The 20708-nt window shown below is 42.8% G+C and overlaps 1 protein-coding gene across 2 annotated transcripts in view; it reads right to left on the bottom strand.

Moving 5' to 3' along the window:
• Nucleotides 1–20708, bottom strand: part of CRMP1 (collapsin response mediator protein 1) — a 49736-nt gene that overhangs the window by 13662 nt on the left and 15366 nt on the right. For both annotated transcript variants that reach the window (XM_009904192.2, XM_054172433.1), the window contains exons 2-8: nt 19823–19911; nt 14393–14577; nt 12605–12769; nt 7141–7202; nt 5478–5558; nt 2307–2375; nt 106–226 (exon numbers count right to left, since the gene is read on the bottom strand). In XM_009904192.2, the coding sequence (XP_009902494.1) occupies nt 106–226; nt 2307–2375; nt 5478–5558; nt 7141–7202; nt 12605–12769; nt 14393–14577; nt 19823–19911 (772 nt within the window). The remainder of the gene's footprint in view (nt 1–105; nt 227–2306; nt 2376–5477; nt 5559–7140; nt 7203–12604; nt 12770–14392; nt 14578–19822; nt 19912–20708) is intronic.

Below are 20708 nucleotides of genomic sequence, written 5' to 3'. Positions count from 1 at the left end.
AGGTACAGAGTGCAGGGCTTTCCACTGAGCTTCTATTGAAAAACAAAACGAAACAAAAAGCCCACACAACAACCTGAATTTGAGGGAGAAAAGGAAGTCTCTTACCTCTCTTTCTGGCCTGTGCAATGATATCAGCTGCACTCTTGCTCATCACCTTGGTGATGTACACTGGGCAGTTTATTCGACTGGCAATGGTGATGGCACGGAAAACTGCTTCTGCTTCAAGCTGAGGAAAACAAGGAGGAAACTGTTAGCTACAAAAGCAGACTGAAGGAAAAAATAAACTGGAGAACTGAGCCATATTTCTCCCTGTTTAGCAACAACTCCTCAGGGGTTGATTCTGCTTTTTCTATAGAGAGAGACACAGTTCTTGGGAACAGAGAGCTAACCCAACCTCAGACACTTCACGTCAGGAGCCATTGATGGGCTGTACTTGCTAACAGGGTACAGCTGCCCTGCCACTAATACAGCTACCTGCACTCCAGGAAAGGTTGCATCCAAATGGCTCCTCCTTACCTCCCTCCCACCTTTCTGCTTCAGACTTCTGTAGTTGGAAGGAGAACTGAAGAAGAAAATGTTTCCCCAGCTTGGAGACAACCCCTCCCTATGCCATCTTTATGTAAGGATAAGATGACAGTGAATGTAAAGTATGGAGACAACCTCTTGGAGGTTTGAGGCAGCCTCTCCTTGGCAGCTTACCCTATGCAATCTTTACATAAGGATAAGATGACAGTGAATGTAAAGTATTCTCAAATAGCAACTTCAGCACTATGGACTGAATTTAGCTCATAATCCATAAAAGCCTTTGAAGCATCGCCCAGTAAGTCCCCTCTGTCAGCAAGTGTAAAGGCAATCTCCTCCCAGGGAACCATTTGGGACACAGGCACACAAAGCAGTCATCTTCAGACAGAGAATCCGTATTTTCCTCTGGCTCTGGAGACTCCTTTCCCAGCCATCAGTTGAAACTCCTTCCCACACAGACTCACACTATTGGCATGTTAATACCTAAACCCCTGTCATCGCTGAAAACACTGACTCGACGGTACCAAAATGTCCCTCCAAGAGCTGAGGCAACTTAGCCCTTCCAAAATTGCATGGTTCAATTCTTCACTGTCTTGTAAAATATTTTTTTCTTAAAACAAAATGGATTTTTGTTGTGATTTTTTTTTTTATCACCACATTTGCTCTGGAAGCCCCAGGTGCACCCAAAGAAGACTGGGGAAGGACGCAGGGCCTCTGTACCCCAATGCTGGGGCTGAGGTGATCAGATGCATGGTCAGAAAGGCACAAAACTCCTTCCTGAAAACTGCAAAAGCAGATTTTGCTTAGACTCTTTTTCTCATTGAAAGAAAACAACCCCAGTATTTTAAAATAATTTAGGCAGAAGTTAAACAGCAAAATGAAAACATACATCAACAGTTCAATAGAAGAATGTGACCAATTATGCCGATTCCCCTGCCTTGGGGAGAGGTTATATAAAGATCAGCAAACCACAACAATCTCCTCTAGTTTAGCCTCAAATCCCCAGGACCTTGTCTCTTTATTCTTTGAGGAAAACAGTCACTTCTCACCACCACCCTTCGTCATTCCATGAATGTTCTGAATGTGTACATTAAGGGACAGCCACATGTCTCCACCTTTTCTTTCTTATTAAAGAAACCCTTTCCAGATGCCCAAGATGATCCAAGCCAGGGCCTGGGGTTTATTATGAAAGCTGTACATAATGAGCTGCCTTGCAGCATCTTTCCATTTTCACATATTTGCATTTCTACAGCCTCCATTTCTACTACAAAAATATCTGCTGGCACCAGCACAGATTTGTGTGGGGGTGTATGCATAGGCATGGTATCCATGTTCACATGCATCTTACAGGAGGCTTTCACCCAAAGCATTTTAATGGATGCAGTTATTCCAAAGCCTAACCCACAAGCTGCACTGATGATTTTTACCCTGACAAGCCCATTTTATGGGCATCACAAATCAAATCACAAGGGTCACGCTAAAAAAAAATACACCCATGCCTGGGGCAGCTCCTGGGTGTACAAGGACAAGCTGCTCTTGGACCAAGAGAATACAGCAGCTACAGCAGCTGCAGCAGCAAGAGGGTGCTTCAGCAAGCAAACCTAGCTGGAGGGGACTTAAACTTCACAAGGCTTTGAATAACACTGGAAGGGGCCACGTGAAAAGCAGTGTGCTGCCTTCCCCCATGCATTCATCTATCATCTGCGCACACAGAAGCCAAGCTCCTGTACTACCTACTCAACAAAGTATTGCCAAGAAATAACAGAATGGGGGAAGCCTCTTACCTCCTCAGGCCTGCTCAGGGCATGTCCCTCGGGTCCAGTGATTCCCATCTCCAGGATACGCTTTTGTTCCTGCAATGTGAGAGAGAAATGCTGACAGCTGCTCCAGTTTGAGACCCTGGCACCAGGCATCCTCTGGCACATTAACAGCCATATTGTCTGACTGTCCATTTTGGGTCTGTGTGACTCTGCTGCTGGGACAGAAGGGCTGAAGACACTGTCTCTAAACCAGTCCCATGCCACCCCAGCATCTGCTCCATGATGCCAGCATAGATTTCAGGGCCAGATTTGTCTCTGCAGTGCAACAGAAAATATTTGTACATGGAGCTACTGGGCTGCACCTTTGGAAATCTTTGCCCTCCAGAAAGTCTTACTTGGCACCAAGACATCAACCCAGGGAATAGGCTTCACTTAATACTCTGAATAGGTAGCTATGGATATTTCTAACCTGCAATTCTTTCTTTACCTGCACAGGTTCCTCTCTGGCTGCAATCCATGAAGGATTGTTACCTTCCTCAAACTTTTAGCGTTGCTGACATTTCATCAAATAAAATCTTGCCTTTGGCAAAAACAATCTGTGCTACCCAGCTTCACAGCAGTGGGATACATTTTCTTGCACAGACAAAAAGCTTCATCTGTCTTTTAAGTGAAGACCAGGAAGTGATATTGGAATAATTTTCCCTTTTTGCAGAAAATGGTGGTCAACCACTTCTGATCTGAGGGTGGTCCAGGTCTGCCAGCAGACCAGAAGTAGGAGCAGAGCTGTTGATACACCTCTGACCCTGTCCCTGCTGCCCACAGGTCTCTAATGAGCCAAGTTCAACCAATGTAATGGCTCTGTGATACAGACAAATGTCCCCCAGAGACCAGGATCAGGTTACTGAACATACTTCACTGTGTTGCCTAATAAATATTTGATCCCAGGTCCCCAAGGGTGAAAAGCTGAGCAAGATATTATTTACATGTGCTTTTGGCTTCCTTCTGTATTCCAATCAATCAAGGCTGAAGAGGCATTAATTGTAATGTATTTGTCTGAGGGTGTAATTAAGAATATTTTAGGTAGAAAAATCGTAATCTTTCACAGATATTCTTTAAAAGTACCTGTTCCAAGTCATTAATGCAACAGCTCTGAACAGTGCTAGTTAAAGAATTCAGATAATTAAAACAGAAGGACAAAATAAAGTTACAAATGTATTTTTAGAAAAGGGGGGGAAAAAGGCAAGATGGCAAAAAAAAATATGAAAGGTTTACACAAATAAGGTTACTCAAACTAGGATTGATTTGAACCTTGAAGAAGTCATCAAATCAGATCCTATGATAAAATTACCCACCATAAGAGGATTTCATAGTGCTAATAAGCTAGAAGAGTTGTTTGATAAGATCAAATTTGTCTTTTCACACAGGACAGTCCTGAAAAGCCTCCCTGCAGACAGCTTTCTTTTCACTATCCAAATAGTCCTTTTCATTAAAGCATGAGGGAAGCCTGACTTTGAGACATGGCAATGGTGAAGAAATCTGGTGATGCAGAACATAATTCACATTTCTTCACCACTACCTCTTTTCCTAATCATTTTTCTGTCTTATATGTTCATATTCCATGGCTAGATATTAAAGGTGATATAAGAAAATTGCAGGTGAAACAGGTTTCTATCAGACATGCAATTCCAGCAGTGTGCCTGGATGTGAATGGGGATCACATCAAAACATCAGGGGTGCCATTGCATTGGTTCCATTTTGCCATTCCTACAGTAATACCAACTTATTATATTTCTCATTATTTATTTACATTCTGCTGGGTAGTTTAAGTTATATTAAAAGTTTAATTTTTGGTAGGTTTACATCATGCTAAACTTCATGGGAAATCAGTTTTCCTTCCCCCCATTGAATCCAAATGAGGGTTTTCACCTGGTTTCAGCGATGGAAGGACAAAACTGCACACTGTATGTATCTGTTGACTCCTCACCAGTAACTTTTGAGCCCTGTAGTTATTTCAGCCATGCTTGAAGGGGAAAGGGAAAGAAGACTCTCAAAGAGGCTAAATCCTTACCAGGCAGTTAAAGGACAGAAGCCCATACAGGGAAAAACCACAAAATAAACTTACGTGGGCAAGAGCCCACACTGCCCAACCAATCATACTTTCAATCTGGGGTCTCCTTTAACCATTAGACAAGGTGACTTCCCTAGACCAAACCTCAAAACCAACTTCCTTTTAGCTGCTGGAATTTCTGTCAGCTCTGCAGCCTAGTCCTTAGTGGATAAGTCAGCAGATAAAGAGCTCAGCAGATAAATCAGTCAGCTCACTCAGAGCCTCATGAACCCCACAGGGGCTCTGGGCACGTGCAAGGGATCAGAGGAGGAAGACATCTCTGCAACAGCCTTAAAAGATTAATCTGCCACAGATGCATAAAACCTAACAACAGCCACCCAAACCTACTCATTCTGATTTATAGGGGAAATCCTGGCCTCAGAAACACCTGTGGGAGGTTTACTCTGGACTACTGTCCTTGGGATACCTCTTTCAGTGTGCTGTGGCACAGATCAGAGCTACGGCACACCCACTGTGAGGACGCTACTACCGACCTGCGGAGTGCACTGGGGGATCCAGGACAGTTTGCTGGTTGTGAGAGGCATGTTCAAAGAGCATGTCTTACACTTGAATGCATGTTTTGGAAATGTTTAGAAGACCATGGTGGCTACTTATGCTCAAACTTCAGATCTATATTAATGTTCTCAAAAATAAAAAAGGTTTGAGAGCTTTACCAACCCACTCCAAACTCACTACGCTGCTTATGCTGATAGCTGCAGCTGAGGACACTAGCATAGATCTTCTCAGTTCCACTTTTTGTCCTCAAAAATCTCTGAGGAAAACTTTACATTGTTCTGATTCACTTGTTTCAGCTGGACTGAGATCTTGAGTCCTTTTGCCCTCCTCATCCAGTCCTCATCTACTGCCAAGGCAAGGACCTGCCTGGATCATTGTTCTACCTCACATGCTCCAACAAAAGGGCCTCCATCCTCTCACCCCAGGCTTTGTACGAGCAGTGTGCATGGCATCAGGCTCAATTAGGGGAGGTAGTTCCCTTCTTCCTACCCATACTCTTGACTGGAGAGTTTTCTCTCTCTCTCTCATGCCTATCTTCTCACAAAATGAAGCAAAAATTGCAAGTCACTCACCTGAGCTATCAAGTCTCCATTTTCAGCATGGACCAGGATAACAGCCCCAAGACTTTTTAGAAAGGTAAAGGCTTCATAAAGCTGCAGGTGGTACAAAGAAGGAAACACTGCTGAATAAGGAAAACACATTACTTAACACTCAGACCTCCCTGTTCACCTGAGTTTTGCACCTTCTATGTTGGTGATTATCTAGGTGAACAGCAAATTGTCTCCACTCTGCTTTCTACACATAGCCTGAGCTTCACTGCTCGGTGCTGACTCGCCCACCCCCTTACACACCACTCAGCCCCAGGATGAGCTTCAGCACTTTCTGCACCCAGACAGGGTCAGAATTCCAGAGAATGCCCTCCTCAAGAGGACCTTCCCTCAAGATATGATGTCTCCCAGACCCCCTTGTATTGGAAGGTCACCCTTTCACACAGGCCTAGGTTTAGTGAGGGTCTTATCGCAGTTTTAGCACATGTAAGCTAGAACTATTCCCATGGACTGCAGACACTTTTAGGACAGCTAGAACACCTCTTCTGAAGTGCAGGCATTTTGTGTCATCTTCAATTCTGCAAGCAAAAGTTGCAGTATTTTCTCTAGAGCATCCTTTCTTTATTGCTTTCTGAGATTCAAAGCCATTCATACAGGAGGGAAACAGTTGACCCTGTTGCCTTTACTGAGAATTTCTAGCACAGATCTAGTGAAATTCAGTTCCCTTTCCAAAAGACATTCAGCTTAGGTGCTCCCAGTTTAAACCAGGCTTCAGCAATGTGGGTGGCCAGGTATCTAACACAGATCAAATTCTGAAGACATTACTTCTTCCATGTCCACTTTTGCAGTAGGACCACAGCAAGCATTGAATGGCTTAGAATTCACATTTAAACAAGGTAACAGGCATTAGTCTCGCCACACACTAAATATTTTGATGTATTTCTCTTGGCAGTTCTAACAGGGAGCTGAATTTAACAGGCACTGCCTCTCAGAATATTTATATATTATTATGGCTAAAATTCCAATTAAAACCACATGTATTGGAGATGTAAGAACAGTTATTTAAGAGGCTGAGAGCTACAGCTCTGGGAACAAGTAAGAAAGAAACATTTTCTCAACTGAATAAGCAAACATTATTATTACTAACAGATGCCATTGTCCATTTACAATGACCTGACACTCATGAATAGGAAAGCTGAAGAGTCTGGAATCTGTAATGAGCGCTGAACAAACAAGCTCATTGTTATCTCCAGCTCTAATGAGAGAAGGCCACCTCCCCCAAAGAGCAATTCCATTTAGCTGTTTGCAGCAACCCAGAAATTCTTGAAACCTCAGAACTGCCGCTGCCTCAAGTGCTTCATTTCTTCTCCCCTAGAGTTCTTGAAAGGTAACAGCAAAGTAAAGTGAGGAGAAAATCCTGAGCAGTGTGAGTGGTTGCAGGGCTGGGAGACACCAGGAAATCTTTGCAGAAAAGTGAACGTCATCCACTTGAAGGAACACGTGCAGATGTTCAACACTGCTCAGCACTGACTCTCTAGGCAGAACTCCTCCACTGTACATTTCCCCCAGTGCCACTCAGGTCAGTGAGAACATTTCTTCAGGATTCAACCTCAACAACTCCTCAAGTGTTGAAAGATCACAGAAGAGGGCACAAGATCACAGCAAGGAAAAGCACTCAGAGCAATACCTGGCTGTCGGACATTTGGTAGAGATCTTTGTAGGCCATGTAGACTTGAAAAGAGTTCACACCTGTTCCAAGACAAAAATCAAAGGTGTTGCCATATAAGTGGGTTCTTAAGTTGTATTTTAACATAAACTTCAGGAAAAATAAATCAGAGAATATGTCTGGACTAGGCTTTTTGCTAGCAACTGTCAGAAGTAAAGCATGGCTCCACAACTTTAACATGAAGGGAGTGGAACACTGGAACAAGTCGAGGTGAGGCCCCATCCCCTGAGATATTCAAGGTGAGGTTTGACAGGGCTCTGGGCAGCCTGATCTAGTGGAGGATGCCCCTGTTTACTGCAGAGGGGGTTGGACTGGATGACCTTTGGAAATCCCTTCCAACCCAGACATTCTATGATTCTATGAACTGCATTGCAGTTGCTAGGACTATAAGCTTGAATCCTCTCATCTCTTGGGGAATTTGCTGGAACCTGTGGATTCCCTGTGTTCAATCCAGGCTCCCCACAGCCATCACCACGCACAAGATAGCCTGTAGCCAAGTCACAAACAAGTGATGGTGGCTAAAGCAGCACACAAAATTCATGAAGTTTAAAAGAACTTGTGTAAGGTTCTGTGAATCATTTTCCTTTTAGCTTGCTTTAGCTAATCAGGAAAACATTTCAGCTCAACCTGAAACTCTGCTTTTAACAAGATAAGCTTTTAGGTCAGTTTACCCAAAGTGCAGCAAGGCTGTAGGAACTGTGTATCTTAAATTGCACACAGACTTGCTTTCTCTTGACCCTACTTCCCAATTACCCAGTTTAGCTGACAGCAGACACTGGGAGAAGGTGGAAGCAAAACCTAACACCAGATATAAGGGCAGCTCACCATACTTCTTCCACCTGCCAAAGATGGAAGGATTTATACTGGCAGTCATGCAAAACCATGAAAGATGACAGCTCCTAATTTTAGAGATCAGCAAGAATGCTAGTGTTGAGTGTTGGCTGCCAAGAACCAACTGCATTCAGGCCCCTACAAGTTTGGCTCTTTATTTGAAAGATTAAATTATTTACACGGCTTTATAGTCTAATGGAATGGGAATTCCAAACATCATCTGCTCATAGTTTCTGTCCATATGAATTCATACTAGTTTATCAATTTGCCTTACTCTCTAGTTCACTGACAATATCCCCAGTTTGCTATAAGGGCTTATCTCAGGTTTCTAGCTAAAAAGAAAAGCAAATTCTAAGCTGCCTAAGCCATGCATGCTGCATTTCAAAACAGCTGTCATGAAAACTGCATTTCCTGGGGCAAGAGGGAAGAGATCTGGTCCTGCTATTTATGTCAGCTCCACCAAATGAATAAGGCTCTCTGATGAAGACACAACTTCTTCGGGAGATTAGAAGATGCAGCTATATCCTCAGGCAGAGGGTATGGCTGTTCACACTCACACAGAGGCTTTTTTAATTCACAGTTACAAGACTAAAATGCCCCAGTATACCTGCAGGATAAAACCTTGAAATGATCCCTGGTATCATGTCTTCCTGCTAAATCCAGGCAGCTCAGGGAGCAGGAGCTGGCCCCTCCTTGCTGACTTCCATGCTCAGCAAATCCAGCCTGGATCATGGAGCCCTGTCAGCCTGTAAAGCCCATCCTTTCTTCCTATTTTCCTATTCCAAAAGTTCTCAGAAAACACACATGGGCTTTACTAAGTGGAATCCCTCAACTTATTCCTCATTGCACACTTTCAACATACTTAGTACGTCCCTGCTTTAAAACATTCATTCAGCTTGACTGTGCCTTCCCTGGGGCCAGTGTGTACAGCCTCCTGCCTGCAGCACCTCCTTCCCTCTGACTGAGCACATCTGCCCAGCCTGTTGTGCAGGAAAGCTCTGTTTCTCTTCACAAACCCATACAGTGTCTCAGATGTCAGCTGCACCTAGGAGCCACCTTTCTGCATGAGTGACCATGCATACATGAAGCAATGAGAGATGTGTCATGGCTGGTCCAAGCCATGCCAACTAGCCTCAGTGATGGCATGTGACTGAATCCTCTCCTACACACTTCTCTGTAGGCAAAGCACTGGGTTATCCATTGCTCCTGCTTATCCACTGGGATCTAGCCAAAGGTAATTCATTCAACCACAAAACCACAGGACATATGGCAGCTTTCTCTGGGGACTGTGGGTGGAAAACATACACTGACCCAAGTAATAAAAGTTCTCTTCCTTTTTGTTTTATTGCCTTTGTATCCTCAGCTGGTCCCATGTGATCCTGAGCTTCTCCTTTACAGACAACTCCAACAGCACAGATGCAGAGCTCTCCCTTACAAATGCACATCCATGACCCCAGCTACCTTTCACTAAGTGGAAGGGCATCCCATGGGCTGCTTTACAAGCTAACAGGAGAGATGGTTTAAACCTTTATGAGAAACCAAGGTAAAATAATACAAATTAATATACAGGCATCCAAGAATAGACTCATTGTCTAATGCCTTGGTCTGCCCTCTCCATCTACTCATTGGAAATATGTTTTTAAAAAAGCCCTGGTCTGTGGCCATAATGCTTAGTATTTGTTACATCCTACCTTCTTCTTAATGTCCTGCTTGCTCTCACACCAGCAGTATTTAAAAGGATCCTCCCCAAATTTCAGACAGTGCTACAGGTGTTTTGGAACAGTGTAGTAAAGGATCAAGGGAGGCCCCTGTCATCACATCTCAGGCTGCTGTACCTTTGCATATCCCAGAGAAGCCCAGTCCCATATTAGTTAATGCTACAAGCTTGAGTCTTTATAATCAACATATGGTTCTACAAAATCTCCAGACCCTTCCAAAGCCTGTCTTTGTATTGATTGAGAACCAATTAATTATTCACTTACACCTCATGACAAGGTTACTCATGCCAAGGCTGCATCAGCCTCACGCAGCATTGTTGCTCAGCTAACCCACCCACCAGCCAAGCAGCTGAGGACAAAACCAACGCAGAGTCCCAGCTGATGTAAACCAGAGTCACTCCACTGACATCACCTCTGTTTGCACCAGGGGGCTCAAATGTTTCCAATTATCAGCAGATATTATCCATTAACTGGAAAGCCCTTGCCACGCCACACTATCCCCCATTGTGCTGCTGCTTTCATACTTGCCCTTACCTCGTGTCTCCTAGCACATGACAATAATTCACACTGACTGCCTGAGACCTACTGCAGCATCTGTGAGAACAAAGGTAACCTCCTAATGCCATCATCACCAAACAGGCCATCAAGTGCCCCACCACACATCCTGGTTCAGGAGCCACTGAAGACTGGAAGGCAGGTAAGATTTAGATTGGAAATTCACATTTTGATAGTTGGAGACAACTATTAACCTAACCATCTGCACCAGGCTTTTAATGTCAGCCCTCAGGCAAATTTGGGAGTGCTGAGCCATCTGTGATCCAGGAGCTCTGAAAAATAGTACCCAACCTTTGAAACAAGGCACTCTGTGCTTGTCCGAGAGCTCAGTCAGACCACGCACAGCAGAGAGTCCACGTTAACGCTGAGAGCAGGGAAACAGCACAGATTTGGCACCATCAGTGTTGACAGATGTCATCACCTTGTAAAAATCACCTATATTCTAAAGGCCTATGTAAGACCAGCTGCAGTTTCTCTAAATCATGTGCAGTCTTGCTGATGCAAGGCATTTGCTGCCTAAAATCTGGTTGTACAGCACATGTATTGCTAACGTGCTGCAATACAGGATAAATTCTCCTACGTGACTGCACCTCCACAGTATCTCAGAGAACAACTGCTCACTCAAAACCAGGCTTTTGCTTTGGTTTTCTGTATGAATTTTTTCAAAGGAGAATTTTTCAAATCCAAGTCATCACTAGCATTACACCTTCCCAAGGATGCTGCATATTACTTAGACTTGCCAACACAAGGGTCATCCAGATTCACCCATGGTAATTACACACCATTTCAGAAAATATTTCCTGATTAATATACATGCATTTTCAAGGAGAGTATTAAGTGGAAAACATCTTTCTGGACAAAAAAATCATGCTGTCAGATAGAATTTTAAGGACCTTGAGCACAAGCTCTATGAGGAGAGGCTGAGGGAGCTGGGGTTGTTTAGCCTGGAGAAGAGGAGGCTCAGGGGAGGCCTTATTGCTGTCCACAACTACCTGAAGGGAGGTTGTAGCCAGGACGGGGTTGGTCTCTTCTCCCAGGCAATCAGCACCAGAACAAGAGGACACAGTCTCAAACTGCACCAGGGAAAGCTAAGGCTTGAGGTGAGGAGAAAGTTCTTCACAGAGAGAGTTGTTGGCCATTGGAATGTGCTGCCCAGGGAGGTGGTGGAGTCACCATCCCTGGAGGTGTTCAAGAAGGAATTGGATGTGGCACTTGGTGCCATGGTTTAGTAGTCATGAGGTCTTGGGTGACAGGTTGGACTTGATCTTTGAGGTCTTTTCCAACCTTATTGGTTCTATGATTCTATGAAAATTGTTTTCTCAAAGCTAGACCAAATTGCCCACACATAGGTATCTGGTGCCACCAAGACAGCCTCTATTTATAAAACTGCCACACTGAGCTGGCACATGTGGAAAAGGATCTATAAGAGTTTTCATCTGTACTGCTCTGCAGTGGTAGCTGGAATCCAGCTAGGCTAACCTACAGCATCTCACATGATAGTAGACCTGTTAATTGAACTGAATCAAGCCTGTAAGTGGCTTAAATAGATTCCTAAAGAAGTGACCTGGTTTTATTCAGTCCTGAAACAAAGTGTCTTCTGGAAACTTCAGGGAACACTGCTGGAGACCAAGCACTTGAGAAAAATCAGGATATTTCTCAGAATTAGGTACCTAAGTTTAACATCCTTTTTTTTAACCTAATAACTGGAACCTATTTTTAAAAGGCATGTTTTATAGTCTCACAAGTAAGTTATCCTAAGCCAGTGCTGAGAAAGGAGCAACAGCCTGTGATGCCCATTTCTCAGACACATGTGCCCTTCATATTTGGGATTAATTTGAGGCAGCTAAATAAGCCATTCCAGTCTAATTAAAATCTGAACTGCTACACTTCAATGTCTCATTCTCTCTATATATGATACAGAGGATCCAAGGTGACTGGGCTGGCTACCTTAAATGCTGATCTATGAGATCTGTCTCAAAATAAAACCCAAGTGTGCAATGTCTGAGCCTATTTCCACATGTACAAGCAACCATGAAGTGATATCTTTGTAACTGGCAACATACACATCTTAATTTTCTATGTCTAATATTGGAGTATATCTTCTCCCTTCCTGGGTCTTACTGATGACTATCACTAATACACAGTTTCAGGTCCAGTTTACAGAACACCAAGTGTGTGTTCAAGGTAGTGCAGAATCTTGGGCAGAATAACCAGGGCCTGTGCATTTCTGTTCTGGATGATTCATTGAAATAGTTCAACATTTTACCTCCATATGATATTTCAACAAAACCAAAAAATGCTACGCATTTCCACTCACTAACCTTTGTCTTGCACCAGCACTTCCAGCTCTTCTCGAATCCCATCATACCAGCTGGTGATGTCCACATGGAGAGAGTAATCACAACAGGATTTGGTGTCAGCTGCCTCATGCCACTTCTCAAAGGAGGTCAGTAAACTTGATCCAGGTTCTGGAAACACGTGGTCAACTGAAAAAGAGATTCAGCATCTGTTACCCAGATTGTACACTGCTCAGATTTCCTCAGTGCCTGTCAGTAGCCCTCCAGCAGTTCAGCCAAAATCTGCCACAGTCTGCCTTGGAGGCAGACTGAGTGCAGACCCTAACTTTGGGATGTTAGGCCGATCCTGCTGTCTCAGATACAGCAGACTTTGCCAACAGTCTGTACTAAAGCTGAGCCTGGCAACCTGCTTGGTACAGCAACCATAGTCACAAGTGGAAGATTCAAACATTGCCCAGTTTGAGGAAGGTTTGCTTTTCCCTTAACTGTTTTGCAAAAGACCACAAGTTCTGGACTTACCTGTATTTATTGTCTGATGTCTCTGTTTCTATTTCATAGTAAACATTATTATTCACCAGGGTCTCATAGTCACTGGACTGACCCTGTATTTACCAATATATCAGTGGAGATGTCAATTGCTTTCTCAGCAGCCAGAACCGGGAATACAGCCAAAGCTCAGAACAGAGATGATGTAGAGCACAAACACTCAGCCACACTATAGGGCAGATGAAGTGCGCTGCAACTACACATCTTCCCTGTCTCAAGCCTTTCTGCATCTGAAGGTGACACAGTGTTTACTGGCATAAAAAAGAGACATGACTACTTATGCACATACACTTAACTTTGCAGGGCTATGTCAAAGATAAGCATGGAAACAAAGCAAGAGGGGCTTACCAGTGACATTTGCAAACCTCATGCTGCACAGGAAGCCTCAACTGAAGAACATTAATTGAAAAAATTATTACAGAAGTAATGAGCAGCACAGCATTTTATGCTTATTGCCAGAGATCCTTTCAGCTTACACAAGCTGCTGAACAGAGGTAACTGAAATATTACTTACTGCTCAGCAAAAAAAGCCACATTCCAATCCAGCAGGTGTAAAAACCCACTGGGTAGCTCCTCTGAGCTAGGAAGCCAAGACAATTTATGTCACATGAACAACTGCCTCACAAAGCCTAATCAGTAGTAGGAAAGTGCTGGATCTCATTTTGTCATGTGGTAGACAGAAGAGGGTCTTAAATAACTTCTCCCTTCCACCAAGAAAGATGTTCCTCCAGAACATCACTGGTAAATGCTTCCTCAATTCCTGATGCCCAGTACAAGTTCATAAATAAGCACCTTCTCATTTCCAAAGCCCTTGAAATCTCACTGGGTGGGAACAGCAGGTGTTTGTCAGATATTCTGTGCCATATTTACTGCAATAATTACATGTTTTTTCAAAAATCCCATGAGTAGGGATAATATCCCCCAGGGCTCCATCTATATTTCAGAGGGAAATCCAAGAGACAATTCCTCATGCCACTGCCTGTTTCTTTCTGGGTAGGCTCGTTTTCACGCCAGCTCTGGGTGACAATGGTAAGAGTCACAGAGTAGTTTTTGGCTAGATGATTAAGTCCAATCATCATCTACCTACCAAATCTGGTGCTAACCCACATGTCTTAGCATCTCAACAAATGGATCTCCAACACAGTGCCCTGAAATTTGAAGATTCACTGCAGAAGACCTCAGATATGAAGTCTTCTGCACTTTTCCCCATCTATGGTATATGAGCTTCAGCTTAGGGTGGGAAGAGTTAGTACTGCTAGTACTCACTGATCATGGTGGTGCCCCCTGCTAACGCTGCTTTTGTGCCTTGATAGAAGTCATCAACAGCAGTCATTCCTTGGTAGGGCTTTTGTAGGTAAGTGTTGACATCTATTCCCCCAGGAATAACCATGCGCCCGTTAGCCTCTATGGTCTTGACTCCTCCAGGAACAATCAGATTCTCTCCTATTTGCCTATGCAGCAAAGAAAGCCAGTGTTATTTTATTTAAACAAAGAAGCAGAGGGGACAAGAGCTATTTGAGGCACACAGGGGAGAGGAACCTAGAGGCCCTACAGAAAGAACTGGGATCCCAAAGGGAAGGTAAAGATCAAGCACCTGCTCTGGCTGCTCTGCACAGCACTGACAGAACAAAGCATCCATGAGCCTGCCTAGCTCAGCCCTGTGCTTGGGCTGCTCTGCATTGCTCTAGAGGCCAATAATGAAGTTGTAATGCTCAAGCATTAAAAACTGATTATTTTTTTATATGATTCAGGGTGAGACTTAAGTGTCCTGCCGTTAAACCATTACAAACGTCTAGAGTTAATACTCTTTTGGGAGCTCCAGTTCTGTATAGTAAGTTCTTAAATGAAAGCAGAAAAAACACAGATCACATGTAACAGCAAGATGGAATTGTAAACAAATTGCAGAAGCACAAAGCACATCCCACAGGAGTTATAATTACTTTGTAATCAAGCAATGCAAATCTATCCTTGAAAGAGATCTAAATATGCCACGACACAGAAATGCGCATTTAAGAGACCCAAACACCTCTGTCACCTATTCTTCATCCTCCTCCTATGGTTAAATCTCAGTGAAACATTGTGCAGAAGTGGGTATTTAAAATGTTAAGTAACTGTTGCCATCTTTTCCCCTTCAGCTCTTCCAAATAGACTTTTTTTCCCCTCCCACTATGAAAAACACTAATCTGTCCCAACATGCTGATATCAAGCAAACTGCAGATACCTACAATCAAAATACTTCTGCTGTTCATGAACACAACTATGACTAAATTACCCTTTAACTTCTAAAGCCACATTAAATTTTTATTGTCTATGGTGCCAAACAGGAAAAGGCATGGTCTGTGTGGAAGCCATGCCTCTGTGTTGTTACACTGTAATATATATTTGGGCTTGGAGACAACTATGAGGTAGTTTAAGTTCGCTTATTTTATCTTGTATTACAGCCACACAGTCCTTGCCTTAATTTCCTTTTGTCTGGGATAAAATAACATTTATCCACAGCTAAACAAATAGCCCAGACATCTGAGCTCCTGAATCCATTTCTCCCATATTAAAATGCGACTCCCACCTACAGAGCAAAACACAGCGACTGATTAACAGCCACTCACAACAAGCCAGAACAGAAAAGGAATATAACTGTTAATTAAAAACAGCAAAATGCAGGGATAATTATTCACACTGGAATCTGGCCAAACCAACAGAGTTAATAAATAGCCCCAAGAGGTCAGGAATTTGTTTCATATGCTATGCAAAAATGTCACCTCCAGCAGATTGCCTTCCCCCGTGCTCCAGGTTTTGGCTGGCGGGAAGCACAGCCACTGGATCAGCAAACTCTCCTCAGCATCCCATGCTGGGGTCTCAGTCACTCAGTGCTGAACAAATCCAAAAGGGCTCACTCATGAGAGCTGACAACACCACTGCTTGAAGCCGTGCAGCTCCACGTCTGGTGACTCATCTTCATCAACACTACAGCACTGGGAGCATGTCACGGCGTGGTTACAGCTGCAAGGAGCACTAATGATGTCACCACAAACAGGGAATTGCTATGAAAAAGCCACTAGCAGGCCAGCACATCCAGTTGTGGGGGGACAAAAAGTTGTAAGAAGCTCCTCTGCTGTTAAAATCTGACTTGCAAAGGCATACCATGAAGCACTTGGATAAAGTTAGGTAGCCCCATGACTAACAATGCTGTTGCACTCATTTTCCTTAGTTGAATCCTTTGCCTGTGTTTAACCAGAGCAAGCCTCAACCTTTGTACAGTGTTCATGTGGCTAAAAAAAATGAACTGGGGAAAAGAAAAAAATTACTGTGACCAATCTCCTTTACATATGTCTGAAGTGAAATTTCACTCCACCTTCTGAAAATAGTAGTAAAGAAAAATCTACAGAAAAATGCAAAGCAGTCAGGGTTTTTTCCTACCACCATCAGTATTTACCACTGAAGACACATACCTTAAAACTTTGAAAGAGTCCTAAATACATACTGAAGTTTTCTGATGACTCCCTGAAACTTACTTTCAGTATGTGGTTGAGTAAGTTTATTTGGCAATGGCTGAAGTCATCCATGCTAAACTGACACAGGACCAAACAGCCTTTGTGGATGACGCTGCATTATTACCTGTCAGGAGCCTGTCTCTTCTCTTGCCCTGACATCAAGACTAGGGCTGGGAGAAGACTGATCTTCACTGGCATTCAAGGTTATTTTTATTCTGACTGACTAAAACACGTAGCAGGATATAATGTGACAGGATTCCTGAATTGCTCAGCGTACGTTAAGAATGGGGCTCAGTTACTTGTGGGTGAAAAAATACAATAGCACAGATAACTGCCTTGTAGACACTGTATAAATGATTGAGCTGGTTTTCTAATGCACCAGCAACCAGAAAACTCACACTCAGGAAAAGCTGATGCTGTGTGCAGCCTTCAGTTGAACAAGCTGATAAATTCTGTTGTACAGGAGCTGATTAAAGCACAATGGAAACATCAGACTGCAGCTCCCATAAGCTTAACCTGAGAAAGCTGAAAACTTTCCCCAGGACTCTGGAGCTATTTCTCTTGTTATCAAGCCTGGATCTCTTTTTGGCATTTGGCACATCACCTGCCTTGCAATGGAGAGCCTGCTCCCAGCCACCCATTCTGCACACTTGTTAGCCCCTTTCCAGCTCAGAGGAACTAAACCCTTCACATTGGCAGGAAGAGCAGAGGACAGCAGGCACCAACCAGACTGTGTGACCTGTCAGTGAGCAGAGACCGGGGCTCATTTCCTCATGTCAATAACAGAGACAGGACAGAAGCAGGCAAAATACATTATTTACATGACAGTGGCAATTTAAATTACTAAATATGTAAGTTACTCTTTAGATACCAGAGAACTGCCTCTCAGCTGTCATCTGAGTGTGCAAGGCTTAAGTTTCCGCTAGGAAAAACCCACATGCACCACTGATGCCTTGCACCTATGGAGTCAGTTTGATCATTGATAGCTATGAAAAAGCATTTACCACCTCCAAACTACAGTTAATCTTCAAACACATTCAAGGTAATATCTACATTCCTCTCTGCAGGACAATCTTCAGGGACATAAGTGTTAAAAGTCCCCATTCACTTCATTAGCCTGCAAGAGAAACCCAACCCTCAATTTTCCAATCAGCCTCCATTGCAGAATAAGAAAATTAACCCAGATCCTTTATATCCTAGCAAAACTAGGACACTATTGCCTATTCTGGGCTGAGTGGTTTGGTATTTGCTCCATTCTGTGGAACTAATTCTGTATTATCAGCAGGATTTGCAGCTGGAGGGTTAGGGCATCAGTTGAAACATAGATGCCTGAGGTTCAAGGTCCTGCTCCAAAGGATCTTGAGCAACATTTAACAATGATGTTAAATATTCAGACACAATGTGCAGCTCCAGCTGGAGAAACTAGAAGAGACAAGTCCCTGAAAATACTGCAGAATTTATCATCTGAACACTGTTAGGACCCAAGTCCATTTCAAACTGAGCTGCCCTCAAAAATTAGCTGCTCTTTCAGAGCCTAGATTACAAATAAAAGCCTTGGGTCATCTCAATCCAGGAAACCAGGCACAAGTTGGGGTGCTGAATAGTAAACTTACCTCCTTGGGCAAAGATAAAGACTTTTTTTTTAAATTAAGATCTTGCCTGTCTATTCAGCATTAATTCTAGCTATGCTGGGCAGCTAAGAATACCTCCTGGGGATATGGATCCACGCGTGTATTTTAGAGGGAGTCTATGCACTTCACAGGGGCAGCTGACAGGCTGGCATTGCTAACCTGTCTACCAAGTACCATTGCATTTCTGGAACCAAGGCCAAAAATTCACAGCAGTTCCAGACTCTCAGTATCTCATGCACTTAGCTGTTAAATCAGTTCTGACACTTTCAAGTGTTGCTAGGAAATCTGCATGTGAATAAACAAAAGCACCGAAAAACTCAGCTGAAGTACCTATCGGAAAGCACAGCTTAGTAGATTGGTCCTATTAATAAATAAAAGAAGAAAGACACATGTTCCAAATCTTGTGCCTTCTCCACTGAAAAACAGTATGCTCCTTTTGCCACTTCTGCAATGCAATTAATGCTGCAACTGGAAAGGCAGAGTGAAGTATTAAAAAAAGACAACCACAGTCCCCAGATAAAAGTGTGCAGATTGTTTTCTGTTATAATACCCTGAATAATGAATAACATAAGTAGCCACAGACACAGAAAGAATTGGACTTTTTGATGTGATGAGAGTTTCTCATAAAAAAAATAAAGCTCTGGAAACAAGTAGGTAATGAATTATTTATCAGATAACCACAATTATGTTTCTGTGTATTAAATTGTAGCCTCTGGAGAGCAAACTTGTTAGGTCACTAGTGAAAACGGGTAGCAGTCAAGAAAAGCTTTGATTGTTGTGCACATCAGGGTGCTTGCACACACTTTGCACATAACTTTGCAAAACTAGAGATGCTGTTCTCCACTAAGTCAAGGTAGGAGCTACAGGAACAGACATCTCTGTTACTGTTTCTCAAGCTGTAAGTAACATGTAGTTCACGTTTTTCACCTGAGGAATATTTTCACAGTCCCCATGTTTTGCATCCTGACAGATCAGTAGGATTTTTCTTTCTGATGGTGTGAAGACTTAAGATCAGATACATCTTCTAAGCAAGAACAGGGATATATAAGCAACACTTCACAACACAACATGCTGTTGCTTCAGCAACAACCAACAGGACAACTGAGAAGGTCCCCATAAGAACTGTGTAACAGAGGGCACATGTCTGTGTCCTGCAATCCTTTAGAGCATGGCTGCATTCACTCAGATTAGATGTTGGGAAGAAAATGGTAATGAGCCTTTTGTCACACATGGACCAAAAGAAAATACTCATTGTTCTTATCACTGCTTCTCATGTTGAGAGAGCCTATTTGCCTTGAGTATTTTGGAAGGAACTAGGGTTGAACTGTTGGAAAACCAAATACCTTTGGTTTGCAGTGAAGAAAATTGCTACTTATCTAATCTTAGTAAACATAAAATGGAATTTCATAATTAAACACTCCTCTACTGTGGCCTCACATCTAGAGGAAAGTGAGATGGCTGGCTGCAACATTTTGAGTCAGTACCATCAAGAAATCACAGTAGTCTATATTAACAGGCATGCAAAAAAAAAAACAGTATTAAAAAGAAAAACAAAACACAAAATAACAACCAACTTTATAAGTCCATCTTCAAGGTATATGTCTGCATAGAAGGAGTGGTCATCATTGATGATTCTTCCACCTTTAATGAGCAGTCGATCACTCTGAGGAAAAAAGAAAAAAGGAAGAAGTGTGGGTTTGTTGAAATAAAGGAACATAACACATTGATGATACCAAACAGGATTATATTATATATGAAGCCACCAATATCAAAGCACTTACACTATATAAAGGTCTATGCCATAGGTTCAGGTGAGTATATAGACAGTGGAGCAGAAAATCATAGTATCACTGAATACCTATTTCTGACATTCGGGGCACAAGGCCTCATGGTTGTCACAGTCTTTCTTCCTCAAAGCAGAATTCATTGCACACAGAAACATTTGAAATCCTGCTACATCCCCTTTTTACCAGCACTTTACCGTACAAAGGCCAAACAGGGAAGAGAAGCCACCAAAACAAATTGTCTGACATGGGAACGGCCAAGCTGAGCTCACCTGGGACTCTTGGCACCCCTGGAAGAGCAATAGAGCTTGAAATGGGAAAAGGTCAGGAGAGGCTGCTGAGCTTTTGCCAAGTGACTGTGAATGCTGAAAGCTTCTAAAGTAGTCAGAACTTTCTTTTCCTATTCACATATAAAAGAGCCATTTATTGTAAATTATTTCCTTGGCTCACTAAACAATAACTCAGAATCTCCATTCTGTCCATATTTTGTACTCCTGGTTTAATATATAAACCCTGCATGTTCCAAGTTCCCAGTTTAGAAAACAATTAAACAAGTAGATATGTTTCCTTGTCTATAAAAAACAGGATAACAATACAGAGCTCCTAGAATTTATTGATTAAAAAGTGCTAAGTCAGAGGCAGGGATGTTACAACAACCTTTCTTCAGTGTAATTTC

Source organism: Dryobates pubescens, chromosome 23 (genome assembly GCF_014839835.1).
Source record: "Dryobates pubescens isolate bDryPub1 chromosome 23, bDryPub1.pri, whole genome shotgun sequence".
Taxonomy (NCBI): Eukaryota; Metazoa; Chordata; class Aves; order Piciformes; family Picidae; genus Dryobates; species Dryobates pubescens.
This window is presented reverse-complemented; position numbering and strand designations above follow the sequence as displayed.